Raw genomic sequence first — 19673 nt, 5'->3', positions numbered from 1 at the left:
AGTGATCCATTGCTACTGATTGTAACTTTTCAGGCCATGTAAGGTGCAGCTGCTTAACTTTTCTTGTTTTGAAAAGGGACACCTGCTGCTACAACATTGAAAGAGGATGACCACTGGCTTCAAGTAATTTGTGGACTTACCTTGACAAAGGTCTAGAGTGGCATATGTCATTAGAGTGCACAAGATTATCTACAAACCGGCATCAGCAAGTGGAAACTCGTATTAGCAATCTTTTAAAAGAACACATTCTACTAAACAGTTATGATAATTTAATACTTTCCTCATAAGCCCCACAAAGTACAAATCCAAGTGATGTGGTTCATTTTTCATTTTTATTTAAAAAAACACTTCAAAATTCTTTACCCGAGTTTGTGCTGCTGAACCAAAAAAGCGTGAAAGCTTGGTAAAAAACAATCAAGTGGATTTTAAATGTTAAAAAACAAACAAAAAAAACCCCTTTCGTACAGTCTTGCTTTATACAAATGCATCCAGTAAGATTACTGGTACAAAAAAAATAAAAGTAACAATTTATCATTTACAATTTTAGATACAGAAAACTGGCCTAAAGTCTTAAGCCAGAAACGTCTTTTAGCCAGACACGTCCGTGCTTGGTGCAAAGCAGGCCATATGTAAGATGTGTGGCACAAAACCAGTCTCTAGTGGAGAGTTTTGGGATAAAAAGCTCATCTGTCTCCCAGGAGCACGCCGCATATATATTTTAGGCCTAAAATTTAAATAGATTTCAACTTTATTTCTTCTGCTTTGGTGGTGGTCTGTAGGGATAAAAAAATAAAAAACTGTTATTGACATTTAACTACAGGGACCCAAACAGCATCATCACCCAAACGCTTATTAACTAGATCCTGACAGAGGACAGGTGACTTTGGTTTATCAGAATTTCGCAGGTTTTCAAATGGGTACATTACAGCTGTTTGTCCAGTCACCTTTCATTCCACTCACCCGTGATATTCCAAGTGCAACATTTAACCTTTGAAACCGTGAATAAACAAAGTAGTAAGCTCAATGCGGTTTCTACAGCGGGCATCAAAGTTGGATATGCCTAAAAGCTTAAGTGTAAGGGAAAAAAACTAGGAAGATTCAGCAACGCTGGAAATGACTGAAGTCGTGAGATAGAAAGAGGTCAATTTAAAGCTCCATCGAATTTTTAGACTGTGCAAGTTTTACTCTCTTCAAGAGAATAAATCCCATGGGTCACTATGTAATTCAATGAATTAACTGCTAATTCAAATTTAGAATGTATGGTAATTTTTAGATAAGTTTTTTTTAAGTTACACCCCCCCCCCCCCCTGCCCCCGCCCCCAACCTTTCCCCCTGTTTTTTAGCTACTAGAAGCCGATTTGCTGGGCTAAGTGCACTGTTAGTGCACTTAGCATAGCTTATGCCACCCTAAGGGACCCAGATACAAAATTCACAGTCTGCCAGAGCAGGCTGCATGATACGGTGCAAACCATGCGTGAAAACACTGCCACACTCCTGTGTGTCATGCCAGAGTCACTGCATCTAATCAATGTCAGTCACCCCTAAGGAAGGCCTTTGAGCCCTATGGTAGGGTGAATTATATGATATGAGGAGACATATCTGAATGAGCAGACATGCCCCGTGATGTCTAGTTCTATTGCAGGATATGGTGAGTGAGCAGGGAAGCCATCTTAAGGTATGCACTCGGCACTGGTCAAAACGAATTCCACAGTTACATAACGCTTCACTGAAACATCAAACATCACATATTAATAAGCCCACACTGATTTCAGTGCCAGATTTATTAATACATGCACTTAGAGGTGCCCCTTGAACTTACCAGCCTCTGGTGTCTTGGCTGACTAGTTTCTGCCAGCCTGTGCCTGAGACACGTTTGACCTCCTAAAGTGACAACCTTCTTCTCTCAGGAGGTCAGGAACAAAGCCTGTCTGGGAAGAGGCGGTCACACCCCTCCTGCAGGTTGACCTACTAATTATCCTTCCTAGGCAGGCATGCTTCAAAGAAGTTGCCGCCTATGAAATGCAAATATGGCTCCCCTCACAGGAGAGGAAGCCAAACCCCTTAGTACAGTGCCTTATGACACATGGACAGGGCGGATAATTAGCAAGTCAGGTAGACGTGCCAGTTAGGCTAGTACCACCACTTGGTGGTCTAACCTGATGGGGGTACAAATTTCAGAAGTGGCCATTTTTGTGTTGGCACACTTAGGAAATCTAGGACGGGGTTCTGACTACTTCCCACTGGAAGTGGCTTATAGGGGGGAGTAGTGACCCAAAGGGTAAGCAACCCAATAGTTACTACCCTTAACATCCCTAAATTGACTAAGGTGACTTCAAGTTATTCAATGTATTGCAAAATAAAAAAAAAAAAAAAAAAAAAAAAATTATATATATATATATATATATATATATATATATATATATATATTTTTTTTTATTTTATTTTGCAATACATTGAATAACTTGAAGTCCCCTTAGTTGCGACTCAATTCCTTTCCGCGAGGGGAGAAGTGTGAGAAATATATATATATATATATATTCCTTAAGTAAAAGAAAATCATTCATGTTTTTGATAATTTTAAGTTTTATTCATTTCAGCCATTTAAGGACTATTCCCTCTACTCCAGTACAATAGCACTCACATCATCTTACTTCCTAACCCCATGACAGAGAAAACAAGCATTTGCAATGCAATAGATCTCGCATTAGGAAGGTTTGAGCTATTGGCCTTTAAAATAGCTAAATAAATAGCTTTGTCATTTGACAGAGCAAGGGCGGCAGACGTAGAGAGAGAGGGGTGTAGAGAGAGAGAGGGGTGTAGAGAGAGAGGGGTGTAGAGAGAGAGGGGTGTAGAGAGAGAGGGGTGTAGAGAGAGAGGGGTGTAGAGAGAGAGGGGTGTAGAGAGAGAGGGGTGTAGAGAGAGAGGGGTGTAGAGAGAGAGGGGTGTAGAGAGAGAGGGGTGTAGAGAGAGAGGGGTGTAGAGAGAGAGGGGTGTAGAGAGAGAGGGGTGTAGAGAGAGAGGGGTGTAGAGAGAGAGGGGTGTAGAGAGAGAGGGGTGTAGAGAGAGAGGGGTGTAGAGAGAGAGGGGTGTAGAGAGAGAGAGAGGGGTGTAGAGAGAGAGAGAGGGGTGTAGAGAGAGAGAGAGGGGTGTAGAGAGAGAGAGAGGGGTGTAGAGAGAGAGAGAGAGGGGTGTAGAGAGAGAGAGAGGGGTGTAGAGAGAGAGAGAGAGGGGTGTAGAGAGAGAGAGAGGGGTGTAGAGAGAGGGGTGTAGAGAGAGAGAGGGGTGTAGAGAGAGAGAGAGGGGTGTAGAGAGAGAGAGGGGTGTAGAGAGAGGGGTGTAGAGAGAGAGAGGGGTGTAGAGAGAGAGAGGGGTGTAGAGAGAGAGAGGGGTGTAGAGAGAGAGAGAGGGGTGTAGAGAGAGAGAGAGGGGTGTAGAGAGAGAGAGAGGGGTGTAGAGAGAGAGAGAGGGGTGTAGAGAGAGGGGTGTAGAGAGAGAGAGAGGGGTGTGTAGAGAGAGAGAGGGGTGTAGAGAGAGAGGGGTGTAGAGAGAGAGAGGGGTGTAGAGAGAGAGAGGGGTGTAGAGAGAGAGGGGTGTAGAGAGAGAGGGGTGTAGAGAGAGAGGGGTGTAGAGAGAGGGGTGTAGAGAGAGAGAGGGGTGTAGAGAGAGAGAGGGGTGTAGAGAGAGAGAGGGGTGTAGAGAGAGAGGGGTGTAGAGAGAGAGAGGGGTGTAGAGAGAGAGAGGGGTGTAGAGAGAGAGAGGGGTGTAGAGAGAGAGAGGGGTGTAGAGAGAGAGGGGTGTAGAGAGAGAGGGGTGTAGAGAGAGAGGGGTGTAGAGAGAGAGGGGTGTAGAGAGAGAGGGGTGTAGAGAGAGAGGGGTGTAGAGAGAGAGGGGTGTAGAGAGAGAGGGGTGTAGAGAGAGAGGGGTGTAGAGAGAGGGGTGTAGAGAGAGAGGGGTGTAGAGAGAGGGGTGTAGAGAGAGGGGTGTAGAGAGAGGGGTGTAGAGAGAGGGGTGTAGAGAGAGGGGTGTAGAGAGAGAGGGGTGTAGAGAGAGAGGGGTGTAGAGAGAGAGAGGGGTGTAGAGAGAGAGAGGGGTGTAGAGAGAGAGAGGGGTGTAGAGAGAGAGAGGGGTGTAGAGAGAGAGGGGTGTAGAGAGAGAGGGGTGTAGAGAGAGAGGGGTGTAGAGAGAGAGGGGTGTAGAGAGAGAGGGGTGTAGAGAGAGAGGGGTGTAGAGAGAGAGGGGTGTAGAGAGAGAGGGGTGTAGAGAGAGAGGGGTGTAGAGAGAGAGGGGTGTAGAAAGAGAGGGGTGTAGAGAGAGGGGGGTGTAGAGAGAGGGGGGTGTAGAGAGAGGGGGGTGTAGAGAGAGGGGGGTGTAGAGAGAGGGGGGTGTAGAGAGAGGGGGGTGTAGAGAGAGGGGGGTGTAGAGAGAGGGGGGTGTAGAGAGAGGGGGGTGTAGAGAGGGGGGTGTAGAGAGAGGGGGGTGTAGAGAGAGGGGGGTGTAGAGAGAGGGGGGTGTAGAGAGAGGGGGGTGTAGAGAGAGGGGGGTGTAGAGAGAGGGGGGTGTAGAGAGAGGGGGGTGTAGAGAGAGGGGTGTAGAGAGGGGTGTAGAGAGAGGTGTGTAGAGAGAGGGGTGTAGAGAGAGGGGTGTAGAGAGAGGGGTGTAGAGAGAGGGGTGTAGAGAGAGGGGTGTAGAGAGAGATCTGCTACCATTAGATTGATAAAAGAAAAAATTGATATTTTTATTGAAGGATTACAATATTGTTTTGCTTAGACAACTCATCGTTTGAAAAAGAGCATTGAATATTGATTTAAAAAGTGCGTCAGCTGGCTACTTAAGTACCTGTTAGTTGCTTGATATGCACCAGTTTCAATATTTCAGGGTCTTTTCGGGGCTGTGCGCATATTAGACTTAAAACGTCTTGTGGTCTTGGGTGGAGGAGGCAAAGGGAGCATCAAAACTAAGCAGGAGTGGGAATCCTGACACTTGGCAGGGGACGCATTAAAAAACAAGCAATGCGCGCTCTGTGCTGGGGAAGGGCCATTAAAGGAAGGGGGCGTAGAGGAGCCTGTGAGAACTCGGGAGTTCAAAGGAAGGGCGAGCGAGCATATGGGGGTGAGGGGGTGTGCAGCCTGGTGAGCTGAATGCGTGTGGCAGAGCGCGCGCACAAAGTGTCTGGTGGCAAATGGCCGGGCCATTAAAGGAAGGGGGCGGAGAGGAGCCTGTGAGAACTCAGGAGTTCAAAGGAAGGGCGAGCGAGCATATGGGGGTGAGCGGGTGTGCAGCCTCGTGAGCTGAATGCGTGTGGCAGCGCGCGCGCACAAAGTGTCTGGTGGCAAATGGCAGCTGGGCACAATGCGTGTGGTTGTGTCACATGCACTGTACCCGATCCGCACTTTGAATGCACCTTTGAAAGCCCTTACTTTAATCTCGCCAAAGTATCCCCAACGGGCTAGCTTCAGCAAGACCTAAAAATCTTGCAAAACTGCAGACTTAAGCTCAATGTCATGTAATATCTACGGCACAAACAGAGAATATGTCCAGACCCAATTAGTACATTGTGTAACATGTGCATTTTAAATCGGTTTAAACTGCAAAACCTCATGGGAGCAGTCAAATCTCTACCTAGAGCAAAAAAAATAAATAAGTGTCTTGTATTTCATGGTCAAACTGATATTAGTGTTTCTAGACCGGAATAGAAGCATTCAGTAGAGCGAAAGCATATCTAATTTTCAATGAAATAGGCAAAGCCTTTATTTCACACCCTTTTAACCTTTTTACTAATAAATCCTGCAGACTGTGGTTAAGCTTTCATTGTGAAAGGTGAACTATCCAAGTATACTCGCACATACCTATAGATTCCTACAACAACTGCGTGATCTCTCTCATATGGTTCCAATGTCAGCTGCTCCTGTGGTTTCATATTTTCCTGCTGCATTTTCTTTACTTCAGAAGCAAAAACAGCTTCAGGAGCTGCTGTGGAATCTATACAATTTGCCTGAAAGGAAACAGTCACTGATCAATACTTTAACCATCTTTAGCAACTTTTCAAAACACTGCTCTAAATCCTTAAAGCGACATCTGTCAGCCTTAAAAACTAACCAGCAACAAAGCTTTGACAGACCGCTCAAAATTTATTTTTATCCATTTTTGTTGTTAACGGTACATAATATGGATTTCTGTACACTCAAATTAAGAACACTTTCAGTTAAGTGGTGGTGTTAATTCTAAGACCAGACTTTATTTCAGGTTAATGGCAGAAATAAAGTCAAGCACATGCACCAGGCACTGGAGTTACCTCTACGATTTGCCAAAGGTTAGGCCTGACAAATCATTGGAGTAAACTGCATACAATTCTGGTTTGTGTTCTGTGAACCTACTGAAGTCATGGGGAAATTGAGTAATTGCCCATTCCACAGGAGCAAGCTAGTGTAACTGCATCCTCTAATTACTGCAGCAGTAGCATTAATAGTAGTAGTTAGTAGGTGTGCAATTTACATCAAAGACAATGATAAGATATGTAATCAGAGTGTATGAGTAGGTTACTTACCTGTAACACTTATTCACAAAGGACATCGTCAAAAAACACAGGAGTACTAAATATATGATAATCTGTATGAGGGGGGCTGGAACTCTTTACACAGGCTTACCAATTGCAGAGGGGTATCAAATTAAATGCAACAGCACTTATTGTTGGAATAAGAATATAATTCTACTCTAAAATGGAAAAATAAAACAAGTTACTTACCTTAGACAACGCCATATCTGGTATAGACTAGATCTAGCCGCTGATTCCTTACCTTTAAATTTGCTTAGGTGTCAAGACTGGATACAGAAGATTTTGTGAGCAGTACCCATGCACACCAGTGGGAGGAGTTGATCAGCTCCGCGTGCACAGTGAGATGGAAGCGACGTCGCAGTACCTGTATGGCTGCCACCTAGGCACGCTGTCAGTAACTTTTCATGCCAGAAACCATGAACATCACTGACCACTGGTGTGCAAAACTAGGTCCCTGAAAAGAGTCAGTCCTGTCCCTAGAAATCCGTTGGCAGAGTGGTCAGGATGTGTGGATCGGTAAGGAATGTGCAGATAAATTTAGTTTCTACTAAATAATGCATTACCGAAGGTAAGTAACATGTTCATCTGATAGAGACTTAGCCACAGATTCCTTACTTTTGCATAGATACCTGAGCAATACCCGCCCAGAGGTGGGACTGTGGACAAAATCCATACAAGGAAGTCCTGCAGGGAGAAGTGGGCAAAGTGCGCTTCTCTACAAACCAGACTGTATGGACGGAAATGTTTAGTAAACGTGTACCAGGAGGCCCATGTTGCGGTCTAGCATATGTCCATGACTGGAACTTAAAGTGCTAACGCAATGGTGACAGCTTTAGCTCTGGTAGAATCAGCTTGCAAGCCTTCAAGAGGTTGCTTCTTGGCCACTGCGTAGCAGATATTGATGCAGAACCCATCTGGAGCATGATCCTTTTGCCAGTCTCTTGCTGCCTGCCCCATGTCTCCTGATTGTAGTGAGAGGTGCTTCCCACTATAAATATCGAATGTCATCAGTGCAGGGAAAGACTGACGCAGTGGTAAGGGCGAAAGGGGCTAAACATTGGTCATTAGAGTTCGCTTGAATCCAAGAAATAGAAACCATGGGCTCTTGTATAACAACTTGGCTGAGTGAGGGCCTCAGACATTTTGAGTGAATCAAGGATTTGAGGAATGGGGCAGTTTCTAAAGCTCCACCCGCCAAATTCCCCACATGCTAATGCCGTAGGAACTCCCAAGGCCACACAGGAGTGTCCCATGGTGGAACCCATGACTGGCTTCCAAGTGCATAAAAAGCTTCAAATTCCCTAGAAAAAAACGCCCACAACCAAAGAAATCTAAGATACTTGACAAGTAACAATCATGAAGGGTGGAGCGAACAGTGGAACTTAGATTGTGGCAGTCAAGAGAACTATTACTAGCCACTACCTCCCAGGCCACTTACAACCCAAGACGTCCACGATGGAACCCAAGTTTACAATCACATCATGGAACCACGAGTCAATTTTGACAAGTAAATCAGCGCTGGCATACCTGCATAGACGCAATATTCTCTGTCTACAGGAGACGTGGGCACTTACCCCAATAGTTCTACAAGGCTACTATGAGCTTTTCACACCACAAAAACGTACAAACTTATTCAGTCAGCCATAGTTCAGTCTTTCAATCTTAGTTAAGCAGACCAGCTGGATTGAAGTCATGTCCAACAATAAAAATTCACCAGCTTTCCAAGCTGCCATAATCTCAGGGATAACAATGCCATGAAAAAACTCCCCCACTCCTGATAAACTTATCATAATGCTCCCAAAGCCCTAAAACAGTCTGCAAAAGATGAGCTACACAATTGTTTAGAGGCCCTCCTTCTGGACATCGCCTCACACAAATTTCTACTTGCAAGGGACTTCAACATCAGAGGCATGGGGAGTGACAGCAATCCTGCCCACAATGCTAAAAAACAGGCAAAATATGAATGTCCTCTTGAGCACCAATTAACTAAATCTCCGCCGAACTAGTCTAGGCTCAAGCTCCTCATAATTAGGTTCCTTTTCCTTTCACCTTCAAAAGGATTCTCAATCAACCACATCTTGTCCGAATCTTTAGTTTATTTTTTTATTTGAAAGGTTTTATATATAGCGCTGGCTAGACCCGGAGGTATCAGAGAGCCTTACATGAGTATCAGACCATAGTTGCAGGTTACATCGTTACAAAGGTTACACAGTTATTAGAGCATAGCTACATAGTTACATGTTAGGTCGAGACAAGCAATAAGGACAATATGTGTAAGGGAAAAAGCAGGCAAGGGGAGAGATTCAGGGGAAAGTAGACAGTGAATGAAGGAAGGAAAGAGGAGGGGGAGGGTGAGAGACAGCATGAATGAAGAGAGGTAGGGTGACGGGGGCACAAACCGGTAGACTGGTAATAGCTGCGTCCAAAGTCCAGCAACCTGTGATCCCAGGGAAAGTGGTATCATTCCCCCAACTCCGTTGCGAGAGGCGTGGACTCGCTCAGAGGGCTCTCCGAGACTCCAAAGCCTACCTACTGGATCCTTCCGCAAAAAGAGGGAGGGAGTGCTTCGGCAAGGGGCACCATACCATACCTTAACTGTGAGTGGCTCCCATGGCGCTGTGGACTGAGGGATCACTGAGACTCGAGTATAAGTAATTTGATCTTTCCCCAACAAGGAGAAGGAGTGCTTAGTTAAAGGGCACAAGGGACAGGGGGCTAGGCGGCGTAGCAGGCAAAGGGAGAGATTAAGGGGATAGGGGCAGAGGAAGTAGACAAAGAATAAAAGAGCAAGCGGTAGGGGAGGGTGAGAGAGCATGAAAGGTGTGCACTGAGTTTCTTTCTCTGCTCCTGGGACCATTCGACTGCTTCTGCCCAATATCTGATGTGTTTGTATGGGGCCAAAGTGTTTGTGTGTAACTGCCTTTGTGTGCAGTGTGTTTGCACTACACTTTTGCCTGCAGCCTTAGATCACTGGTTAAGAAGTCCCCAAAGTGGTGGCATCCTCACCCCCCACCCCCAACCGGCTTCACCACTTTCCATGTCACTTAGTTTCTTTTTTTTTTTTAAATCTATTTTTATTGGTATTTACATGTTAGAGTACAGTGGGACATACAACAAATAAGTTTATCGGGCATTAACATAGGGCATTGCGGCTTTTGGTGGTGGTTGTGTTCGATTCTGTACGGGAGTTTGGTTTTACAGTCTTCTCGTGTCTGCCCCCCAGTCTTACGCACATATAACATTGAACCTTTAGGGTATTGCGGTTGGTCGCGTGTTTGGTTGATACACAAAACATTACACAGAACATAGAATTGTTGGGCGGTTGTTTGGTGTCAGGTCCTCGGCCGTCGTGGAATTGTGTTTGGGTGGTTAAAGTCAGGATTTTTTGTTCTTAATGGCAGTTTGTATGGGTTTAGGAATATGTCTAGTTTTGACCACATCCCTCTGTTGGGGTTCTTCCATGGTGTGTGCCTGAGTGCAGCGTCGTCCGCCCCTCTGAGAAATGTCACCCAATTCAGCCATCCTTTGAATGTGGCTTTGGTGGCATCTCTCCATTTGGCTCGTACTGTTTTGACTGCTGTCGTCGGGAGGAAATCCAGGAGGTTTCTGTCCTGTTGGGTTGCTACGTCAGTTGAGATGTGAACTGTGGTAGTTGTGACGAATGTTTGATCCAGAGTGCAGTACTATGGTTTTGTTGACGAAGCTGAACACTTTCTCCCAGAATTTGCTGACCTTACTGCAGTGATAGATGAGGTGTGCGAGGTCCCCCTTTTCTGTGTCATAGTTCCAGCATCTGTCGTTATCTCTCGGGCCCATCGATGCTAGACGCGCTGGTGTCCAGTATGCTTGATGTAGTAGCCAGAATTTAGTTTGTGCTAACACCGGCAATATGTTTTTCGATGGGGCTGCCCAAAAGGTATGTCAATTAGTTTCATATCCTCCATTGGCAGCCTGAGATGGGAGTAATATTCTAACAATGCTCAAATCACTTCAATCACCCTCTACCTCGCAACTTCTTAAAGGTAATCATACCCGCATACTCCATTTTGGCCCTAGATTGTTAATGCCTCCCTCCTTTCATGCACTATCCCAGACTGGTTAAAGTCCGGTCAGATTTCTCCCATTGTAGGAAGTTAGCTCTGCATATACTATACCAAAAAGAGGTTTAGTGTGCGGAGTCCAGCGAGTTCCCAAATGTATAACAGAGGTTAAAGTAGAGAATACCTTACTGTCAATTTAGAGGCAGCTGGGCTGAGCAGTTAGGCTCATCAGAGTGTGAGTGCATTTGGTGTACATACTCCTACAAGGCAGAAACACACTCAACAGACTCCAGGCCAATGTGTGTAGAAAAATAGGACTTAATTATTTTTATTTCTAGGAACCAAGTTGAACTCAGTTACAGGTAGGTAGACTTTTATGCAATACTTTCAATTACTGGCAATAGGTTTTGTATGGAATCAAACAATACCTTGCATGTGCATGAAATGCTTTCCAATAAAGGAGGTTTTGTATGCAGATCACACTTAGCACAATACAGTGAGAGACCAATGCAATCCTATGGGATAAAGACAGGTGAGTAACTTACAGGGGAGGGGTGAGATGTGGTGCAGCGGCCAGGGCGCCTGACAGCGGACCATGGGGTTCACAGTTCGATCCCTGGTGCCGGCGGCAGGTTAATCCAGCACCACGTGACTCTGGGAAATAGCTCACTTAATCTTCCCTACGGCACTCAGCGCCTTGACACCTTCGGGTAATTGTGCGCTTTACAAATACTGGATTTAATTTCATTACAGTTAAGTAAGCGGTTCTCAAATTCAGTCTCCAGGGGTTTGGGTCAACACTGGGCCATGGTCTGACCAAGGTAGGTATTGTACTACCAGCGACACTGGTGCAACCGGATGCAGAGGTCACTGGGTCCAATGCAGACATATGGAGAATGGGGCCACTTCAAAGAGGTACTGGTTACAGCTAAGTACCTGCGGTTCAGGAACAAAAGCCTTGGGGGTCAAGATCAGCACTGAAGGGGGCCACCAAAGAGCACTGAGACTGCACCACCAGCAGCCTGTATAGGAAGCTGGCTCTGAATATACTATACCAAAATGAGGTATAGTGTGCACAGAGTCCAGTGCAATCCCAAAAGGTAGGCAGAGGTAAAAGTAGATAGCACCTTACTCTCCATTTGTGATCGTGTGGGCGAGCAGTACGGTTTTATCAGAGGGTAGTGTTAAGCATTTGTTGTACACGCAGGCAGCAAATGTTATACACTCAAAGACTGAACTCAGACCAATTTGTTTGTAATAAAAATAATTTGTTATGCTCAGGGCAAAGGGGGATTAGAGTTAGCACCCGGAGTACACCTGCAGCAGCGGCGGCTGGGTGCGGGCTGCTGTTTTCGCGTTGGGTGCCTGGTTGCTTTCAATGGGGATTCTCAGGTTGCAAGAAAGACTGCAGGCTCAGGACAAAGATCTTCTGCCGGTGACCACTGCTTGGAGAGGTAAGTTGGGCTGCCTGTGAATGCTGGACAATGGGTGCAGGGGCGTCTTTAGGCATCTCGTTTTTGTACCAGCTCAGGTCATGGGGGTCCTCCAGAAAGAGACTGCAGGCATTCTTGGAGCAATGCAGAGTTCACCATATCTCAGGTCAGGATCGCCGGGGGGACCTCCTTGTAGTGTTGGGCCACTCGAATTGGAGCCATAAATGCGGGTTCATGGTGTTGGGCCACTCGAACTCGAGACGTAGACGTCTGGTTCAGACTCTGGGGTTTGGCTGGGGCCAGAGTCTGTTGGTGAACAAAATCTGGTGCCTACGGGAGAGAAAGTATTGGGTTTGGAAGGCAGGGCAGGTTTTTCAGGTTGGCAAAGGTGGGAACACCTCCCTATCTATCCATCTATCTTGGCATTTGTATAGCGCGCTACTCACCCGGGAGGGTCTCAAGGCGCTGGGGGAGAGGGGTATGTTACTGCTCGAAAAGCCAGGTCTTGAGTAGCTTTCTGAAGGAGAGATGGTCCTGGGTTAGTCGAAGGTGGATGGGGAGGGAGTTCCAGGTCTTGGCAGCCAGGTAGGAGAAGGATCTTCCTCCGGCGGTGGTTCTGCGGATGCGTGGAACGGAGGCGGGGGCTTGGCTGGTCGATCGTAGCTGGCGGGTGGGCGTGTAGAAGGTCAGGCGGTTGTTGAGGTACTTGGGGCCCAGGTCGTGGAGAGCCTTGTGTGCGTGGGTGAGCAGTCTAAACGTGATCCTCTTGCCAGTGCAGGTTTCTCAGGTGGCCGGAGATGTGGCTGTTATCGGGGGATGCCCAGGACGAGTCGTGCGGAGGCGTTCTGGATGCGTTGGAGTCTTTTCTGAAGTTTGGCTGTGGTCCCGACGTAGAGGGTGTTTCCATAGTCCAGTCGGCTGGTGAGTGTCTGGGTGACCGCCTTCCTGGTTTCGGTGGGGATCCATCGGAAGATCTTTCGGAGCATGCGCAGGGTGTTGAAGCACGATGAGGAGACGGCGTTGACTTGTCTGGTCATCGAGAGGGAGGAGTCCAGGATGAAGCCCAGATTGCGTGCGTGGTCCGTTGGCTTGGGAGTGGTGCCCAGGGCAGGGGGCCACTAGGAGTTGTCCCAGGCGGAGGGCGATGATCCCAGGATGAGGACTTCCATCTTGTCTGAGTTAAGTTTCCGGCGGCTGTTCTTCATCCACTCGGCGAAGTCTTCCATCCCTTCGTGTAGGCTGGTTCTGGCGGAGTCGTTGGTGAGGGAGAGGATCAGCTGGGTGTCGTCGGCGTAGGAGATGATGTTGAGGTTGTGTTGGTGTGCGATGGCTGAGAGGGGGCTCATGTAGACGTTGAAGAGGGTGGGGCTGAGTGATGACCCATGTGGTACGCCGCAGATGACTTAGGTGGCATCGGATCTGAACGGGGGGAGGCGGACTCTCTGGGTTCTTCCAGCGAGGAACGAGATGATACACTCCAGTGCCTTTTCACGGATTCAGATGTTGCTGAGGCGCTGCACTAGGGTGCGGTGGCAGTGTTGAACGCTGCGGAGAGGTCCAGGAGAATGAGGGCCGCTATTTCCCCGTTGTCGAGCACGTATCTGATGTCGTCAGTGGCTGCGATGAGGGCGGTCTCGGTGTTGTGGTTGGCTCGAAAACCAGACTGCGAGTGGTCGAGGGATCCGTTCGTCTCGAGGAAGGCGGCAAGCTGTCTGTTGACTGTCTTTTCGATGACTTTGGCAGGAAAAGGGAGGAGCGAGATGGGGCGGAAATTCTTGAGGTCAATGGGGTCCGCTGTTGGCTTCATCAGGAGGGCGCCGAGCTCGGCGTGCTTCCAGCTCTCCGGGAAGGTGGCAGTGTTGAACGAGGTGTTAATTATGTCCCGGAGTTGGGGTGCGATGATGGAGTCGGCCTTGTTGAAGACCTGGTGGGGCAGGGGTCGGTTGGGGATCCGGAGTGCATGGTGTTCATCGTGCGGGTGGTGTCTTCGGTGCTGACCGGGGTCCAGGCGCAGAGGGTGGTGGTGGGGGGCATTGGTTCAGTAGTGCCGAAGCTGTTGTGAATATCTGCGATCTTGCGGTGGGAGTGATGTCGTTTCCGGCGCTTGGGCTCGAGAGCTCTTGGACGATGCTGAAGAGTTCCTTGCTGTTGTGGGCGTTGTCCAGTCGTTCTTTGAATGCTGTCTTCTCGGTGGTGCGAATCAGCTGGTGGTGTTTGCGGGTGGCGTGCTTGAGGGCTGTCATGTTGTCTGTGGCCTGGTCGGTGCGCCAGGCTTTCTCGAGGGTGCAGCAGTTCTTCTTGGAGTTCTTAAGTTAGTCGGTGAACCAGGAGGCTTTCTTGCTGCCGGGTCTGCTGGGAGGGGTCTTCAGTGGTGAGAGGTAGTCTGCGCAGTTGGTGAGCCACTGTGTGAGGTTGCGGGCTGCTTCGTTGGGGTCCGTTGTGCTGGCGGGAGGGTTCTGGCTGAGGGAGGTGGTGAGTTGGTCGGCGGTGATCTTGTTCCAGCTCCTGCGAGGAACCTGTTGCGGGTGGTGGTCGGTTGTGGTTCTTCCGAAGCTTAAGTGGACGCAGCTGTGGTCGGTCCAATGAAGTCCGGTGGAGTGGCTGAAGGAGATGTGCTTGCTGGAGAAGACTGGGTCAACTGTGTGGCCGGCGTAGTGGGTGGGGGTGTTCACCAGTTGCTTGAGTCAGAGGTTGGCGAGGTTGTCCAGCAGGGTGGTGGTGTTGCTGTCCTTGTTGTTCTCCAGGTGGAAGTTAAGGTACCCTAGGAGGATGTAGTCAGCGGAGGGGAGGGTGTGCGGGCTGAAGTCTGCAATATCTTCGCTGAATTGTGTGCGTGGTCCCGGGGGTCTGTAGATGAGGGTGCCTCCGAGTGTGGTCTTTGGGTCGGTGTGTATCTGGAAGTGGAGGTATTCGGCGACGGTGAAGGTGTCGTCTGAGTTGGTCGTGATGCGGATGGTGTTCTGGTGTACGATGTCGATGAATTCTCCAGTCTGGTTGACGCAGTCCCTCCGGGTGATCTGTCCAGGATGGCGATGGCAGGCGCTGAGGAGGCGTTCATCCAGGTTTCCGTGAGAAAGGCGACGTCTGGTGATGTTGTGTCGAGCAGGTTTCACAGTTCGACGGCGTGTCTGGACGGAGCGGGTGTTGAGCAGGATGCGCTTGGGGTGGTTGTTGCTGGTGCTTGGCGGGTTCGGTGCAGGTCCGGAGGCAGGTGAATTTGCAGGCTTGGCAGGTGAAGGGTGCGTGGGTGCGTTTCGGGGTGGCTCGGTAGCAAGCTGGGTTCCGGTTGGGTTTGAATGCGTCGAGGGTGGCGGCGTCGTAGGTCCGTCGTGTGGGTTGGCGATGACGGGGGCCAGGGATTCTGGCGCTGGGCGCGGTCCAAGACATGCTTGCCTTTGGCATGCCTTCGGCGCACAATCGTTGCGCCCACTGCGCGTGAACGCTGCGCGTACGCGAGGGGCTCCATATGAGGCGAAGTGGGAGGCGAAGTGGGAGGGGCAGCTGGGAGGAGGGAGCAGGGCGGCCTATGGGGTTGCAGCGGAGAAGGGGGGGGGGCCTCGAGGGAGCGGTGGGGGCACACCAGGGGAAATGCAGAAAGGCACAGCCTAAATAATCTAAACAGAGGGAGAGTACGACAGGATTCACAAATGAGGGCAGACACAACAGAGAACAGCAGAAATCAGGAAGGGCGGCAGGGGACAAAGAGCGAGCAGCAGCGAGGGCACCGGGCTAGAGGCGAGACACGCTGCAGCTGGCGAGCCGTGCAGCGCGGGGGGTGTCCTGGGAGAGGTCACCCCCTTCCCCACTTGTAATTGCATTTATATAGCGCTTACTACCCCTGACGAGGCGACAAAGCGCTTTTACGGCGAAAAGGATTAGTGGTGAATTAGTATAGTAAAATACGAAAGTAATTTGAGTGGTAGATATTTGGATTGAGAGGAATAGCGGAGGGAAAAAAAAAGGTTTGGATTTATATAGCTTGTTACCCCTAATGGGGTGTTGAATTAGTATAGTGAAATATAAAAGTAATTTGAGTGGTGAATATGTTAGTTATTTGGATTGAGGAGGATATCGGAGGGACAGAAGAGGAAACATGTTTTGCATTATATAGTGCTTGCTACCACAAATGAGGTGTTGAAACACTACTCTGGAACTCAAAGGATTAGTGGTGAATTAGTATTGAGAAACATGAAATTTGAGAAGTGGACATGTTAGTCTGTTATTTTGATTGAAAAGGATAGAGGAGGGACAGAAGAGTGAAGATTTAGACTTTTTTTGTTTTGTTTTTTCGCTAGTTTATTTTTGAAGGTCATAGCAGTAGTGGGAGTCTTGAGAGGAGTAAAAAGGGATGTGGAGAGGAAGAGTCTAACCCCCTAACTTTGTGCCAGATACTGGATTCCCAGGCAGGTCTATGAAAGCGTAATCCTCTTTGGGTGCCCAAATCTATACTGGCTCCTCAGAGACCTTCGCTCAAATCTGCTGCTAGGCTCATCACTGGCTCAAAAAAAAAAACCCAACCATATCACCCCCCGATTTTAAGTCCCTCAACTGGCTCCCTTAAGAAGCAATAATACAGCTAAAAGTTGCCTGCATGACACACAAAGCCCTCCACTTCAATACCCCTAGATATTTTGCTCAGAAACTAGAACTATGGCGGATCCAGATCACCCTGAAGCTCCAACTCATTACTTCTGAAACCTCACAGATTCGGCAAAGAGAAAACCTACAACTGATCTTTCTCTGGGATTGCTCCATGAATTTGGCACTCCTTGCCACCTGAAATCAGAATAAATTCCTCAACTGTGTCCTTCAAGAAAGTAGTCAAAGCACTCCTTCTGAACAAATTTCTTTCTTGATCCCAAGATACCCAGTCTGGTTCTTTAATTTTCCTCAGGACTACGGCATACCAACAACCTGGTGTTTTCAACTTCTCAGCCGTGACATTACCCACACGTTTCTCGACACTGTATGATTCTGCAGTTTTCTAGACTAAGATAATTCTGTTATTGGTTTATCTCCTCTACGATCTGAACATTGCAAAGCTTACACTTTCTTTCTGGACACTACTTTATCCTGTATTTTTCCTCGAATAGGATACTATTATTATTGCACTGATCTCCGAATACCTGAGAAGCGCTTCGATACACGCAATGGTCCTGTTTGCGTCATATAAAACGATCAAAACAGATGAACTGCAACCTCCGCCATCACCTTGGTCAACACCCGAGGGGCTCTGCAAGGTTAATTGGGAGCACTGTGACCTGAAAATTCTTGCCTCCTACCGCAAACAGCGTCTGGGCAGGCAGGACAGGAATGTGAAAATAAGCATCCTACAAGTCAAACAGCACCATCAACTCTCCTGGGTAAAAGGACAGACAAAACCTGAGCCAAAGTTAGCATTTTTTATTTCTCCTTCGTAAGGAAGAAGTTGAGGGCCCGGAGATCTAGAATAGGACGAATGCCTTTGTTATTCTTGAGGAACTAGAAAGTAGTGGGAATAGCAACCACAGCCTACTTCTGGCCCCGGAACCTTGTCTATAGTGCGGTTGGCCAAGAGATGCATTGCTTCCCCACGGAGAAGTGATAGATTAGCCTCCGTCATCTGGTCGTAACATGGTGGCATGCAGAGAGTAGTTCTTCAGGATGAATTACAAAACACACCTGTCTGGTGCTATGGGCTGCGGGTGGGGAAGGTGATGTTGAAGCCTACCGCCAACTGGATGGATGCCCATGGTGGTAAAGGGAGAGATTCTGGGGTGGGAATGACCAGAACGCGGACCACCTGGCAAACGAGCTCCGTGAGTACCACGTTCTGATCCATGCATAGGTTGGGGAGCACCCGCAGCTCTGTGGCTGGAAGGGAATTGGCATGTTTGAAAGCCTCTTCCATAGCTATGAAAAGCCAGTCGTCATCAACCAGCCTTGGGTTGTCGAGACTTGGACCACCAACCTCTAAGGAGTAAGGTGCTGGGTAAGGACATTTGGTCCCCTGGGGTGGGGCAGTGTGGCCATGCAATCGTCCTATTTACCAGAGCCCATATGTTGGATTTGGATATGTTGGATTTGGGCCAGGTTCCCAAAAGGACGCCAGTGAGGCCTCATTGAATGAGAGTAGTGGTTCCGATGTGGAGACTCCCCGATGAGACCAATTGTCTCCACCAGAGGCAGTATACATCAACCTACAGGACAACTCATAGATAAATACCTTCAACCTTTTGTACAATCTACAACAACATACATCAAGGACACAACGCAATTCTTGTTGAAATTACAACAAATTCAACTAAACCCCAACGAGGAAATACTACTGTGTACTGCTGATGTCAGCAGTTTATATACTAACATACCCCACAACATGGGTATCGAGGCAATGGAATCAGCGATCCTAAGTACTAACATTGATCATGACTTCCAATTATTTTTGATGGAACTTATGCAATTTATCCTAAATCACAGCTACTTCAAAGCTAATGACAAATGGTATCAACAACTAACCGGAATGGCAATGGGCAATTCGGCCGCACCGGTATACGCCAACGCGTTCATGCACTGGTATGAAACCCAACACATCCTCAAGGACACCAACTGGACTAACCATCTAATAATGATATCGAGATACATCGACGATTACTTCATTGTATGGTCCGAGTCTGAACAAAAATTGAAACAACAATTGAATAAATTCAACTCGATGGATCAGAGGATCCAATTAACTTGGGAAATTTCAAACAAAGCAGTCAATTTTTTGGATGTGAGAGTCACGAGAACACAAAATGGATTTACCACTGACCTTTTTGTCAAACCCACAGACCGAAATAATCTTCTTTTACATTCCAGCTTTCACGAACCCAACTTGATCAGAAATTTACCATACTCGCAAATGGCACGGGTCAAAAGGATCGTTTCGGAGCAAACTACCCTGGAATCAAGACTCACAGAGATGTCTGAGAAATTTTTGCAAAGAGGTTACCCCAAGAGTCTCATCGAAGAAACTAAAATGAAAATGGAAAAATCCGATAGATCTAAACTGTTAACACCAACCATAAAAACTGAACAAACCCGAACAGTAGTGGTTTCTAAATTTGGCACCAACAGCAGAAAGTTCAAACAAATCATACTAAAACATTGGATGATTCTCAACCTTGAACCAGATTTCAAACAATCATTTAACCAACCTCCGATATTCGCTTATACCAGATCTAAAAACCTAGGCGAAATTTTGCAGAACAAAACCAGTGACCCAATCACATATCTCGGAACAAAACCTTGTCTTAATTGTGGTAACTGTAATTCTATCATGAGAGGCCACACTTTCAACCATCCAACTAAAGGTTACCCGATAAAGTTAAGAGTCAATGCAACCTGTGACTCCAGCAACTTAATTTACGGGATCAAATGCCCGTGCGGCAAAACATATGTGGGAAAAACAGAGAGACGAATCAAAGTACGTCTCAACGAACATAAATCTAACATAAGACTCAAGAACACAAAATCAGCATTAGCAGCACACTTCACAGAACTACAACATAACGTTTCCCAGTTGAAGTTCATTGTTCTAGAGACCGTTCCTAAATATGAAGGAGTCAACAATAACAAACTACTATTGAGACGAGAAAATCATTGGATTTATAAATTATGCACTCAGAA

General features: G+C 47.6%; 1 protein-coding gene across 1 annotated transcript in view; it reads right to left on the bottom strand.

Moving 5' to 3' along the window:
* Nucleotides 1-315: 315 nt before the first annotated feature.
* The window catches only part of FBL (fibrillarin rRNA 2'-O-methyltransferase), an 86350-nt gene continuing 66992 nt past the window's right edge, over nucleotides 316-19673 (bottom strand). Inside the window, exons 8-9 of the mRNA XM_086930084.1 lie at nucleotides 5847-5992; nucleotides 316-773 (exon numbers count right to left, since the gene is read on the bottom strand). Of these exons, the coding sequence (XP_086786210.1) occupies nucleotides 749-773; nucleotides 5847-5992 (171 nt within the window). The 3' untranslated portion in view covers nucleotides 316-748. The remainder of the gene's footprint in view (nucleotides 774-5846; nucleotides 5993-19673) is intronic.

Source organism: Lissotriton vulgaris, chromosome 7, assembly GCF_964263255.1.
Source record: "Lissotriton vulgaris chromosome 7, aLisVul1.2, whole genome shotgun sequence".
Classification (NCBI taxonomy): Eukaryota; Metazoa; Chordata; class Amphibia; order Caudata; family Salamandridae; genus Lissotriton; species Lissotriton vulgaris.
The sequence above is the reverse complement of the archived record's forward strand: the minus strand, read 5'-3'. Positions and strand labels throughout refer to the sequence as shown.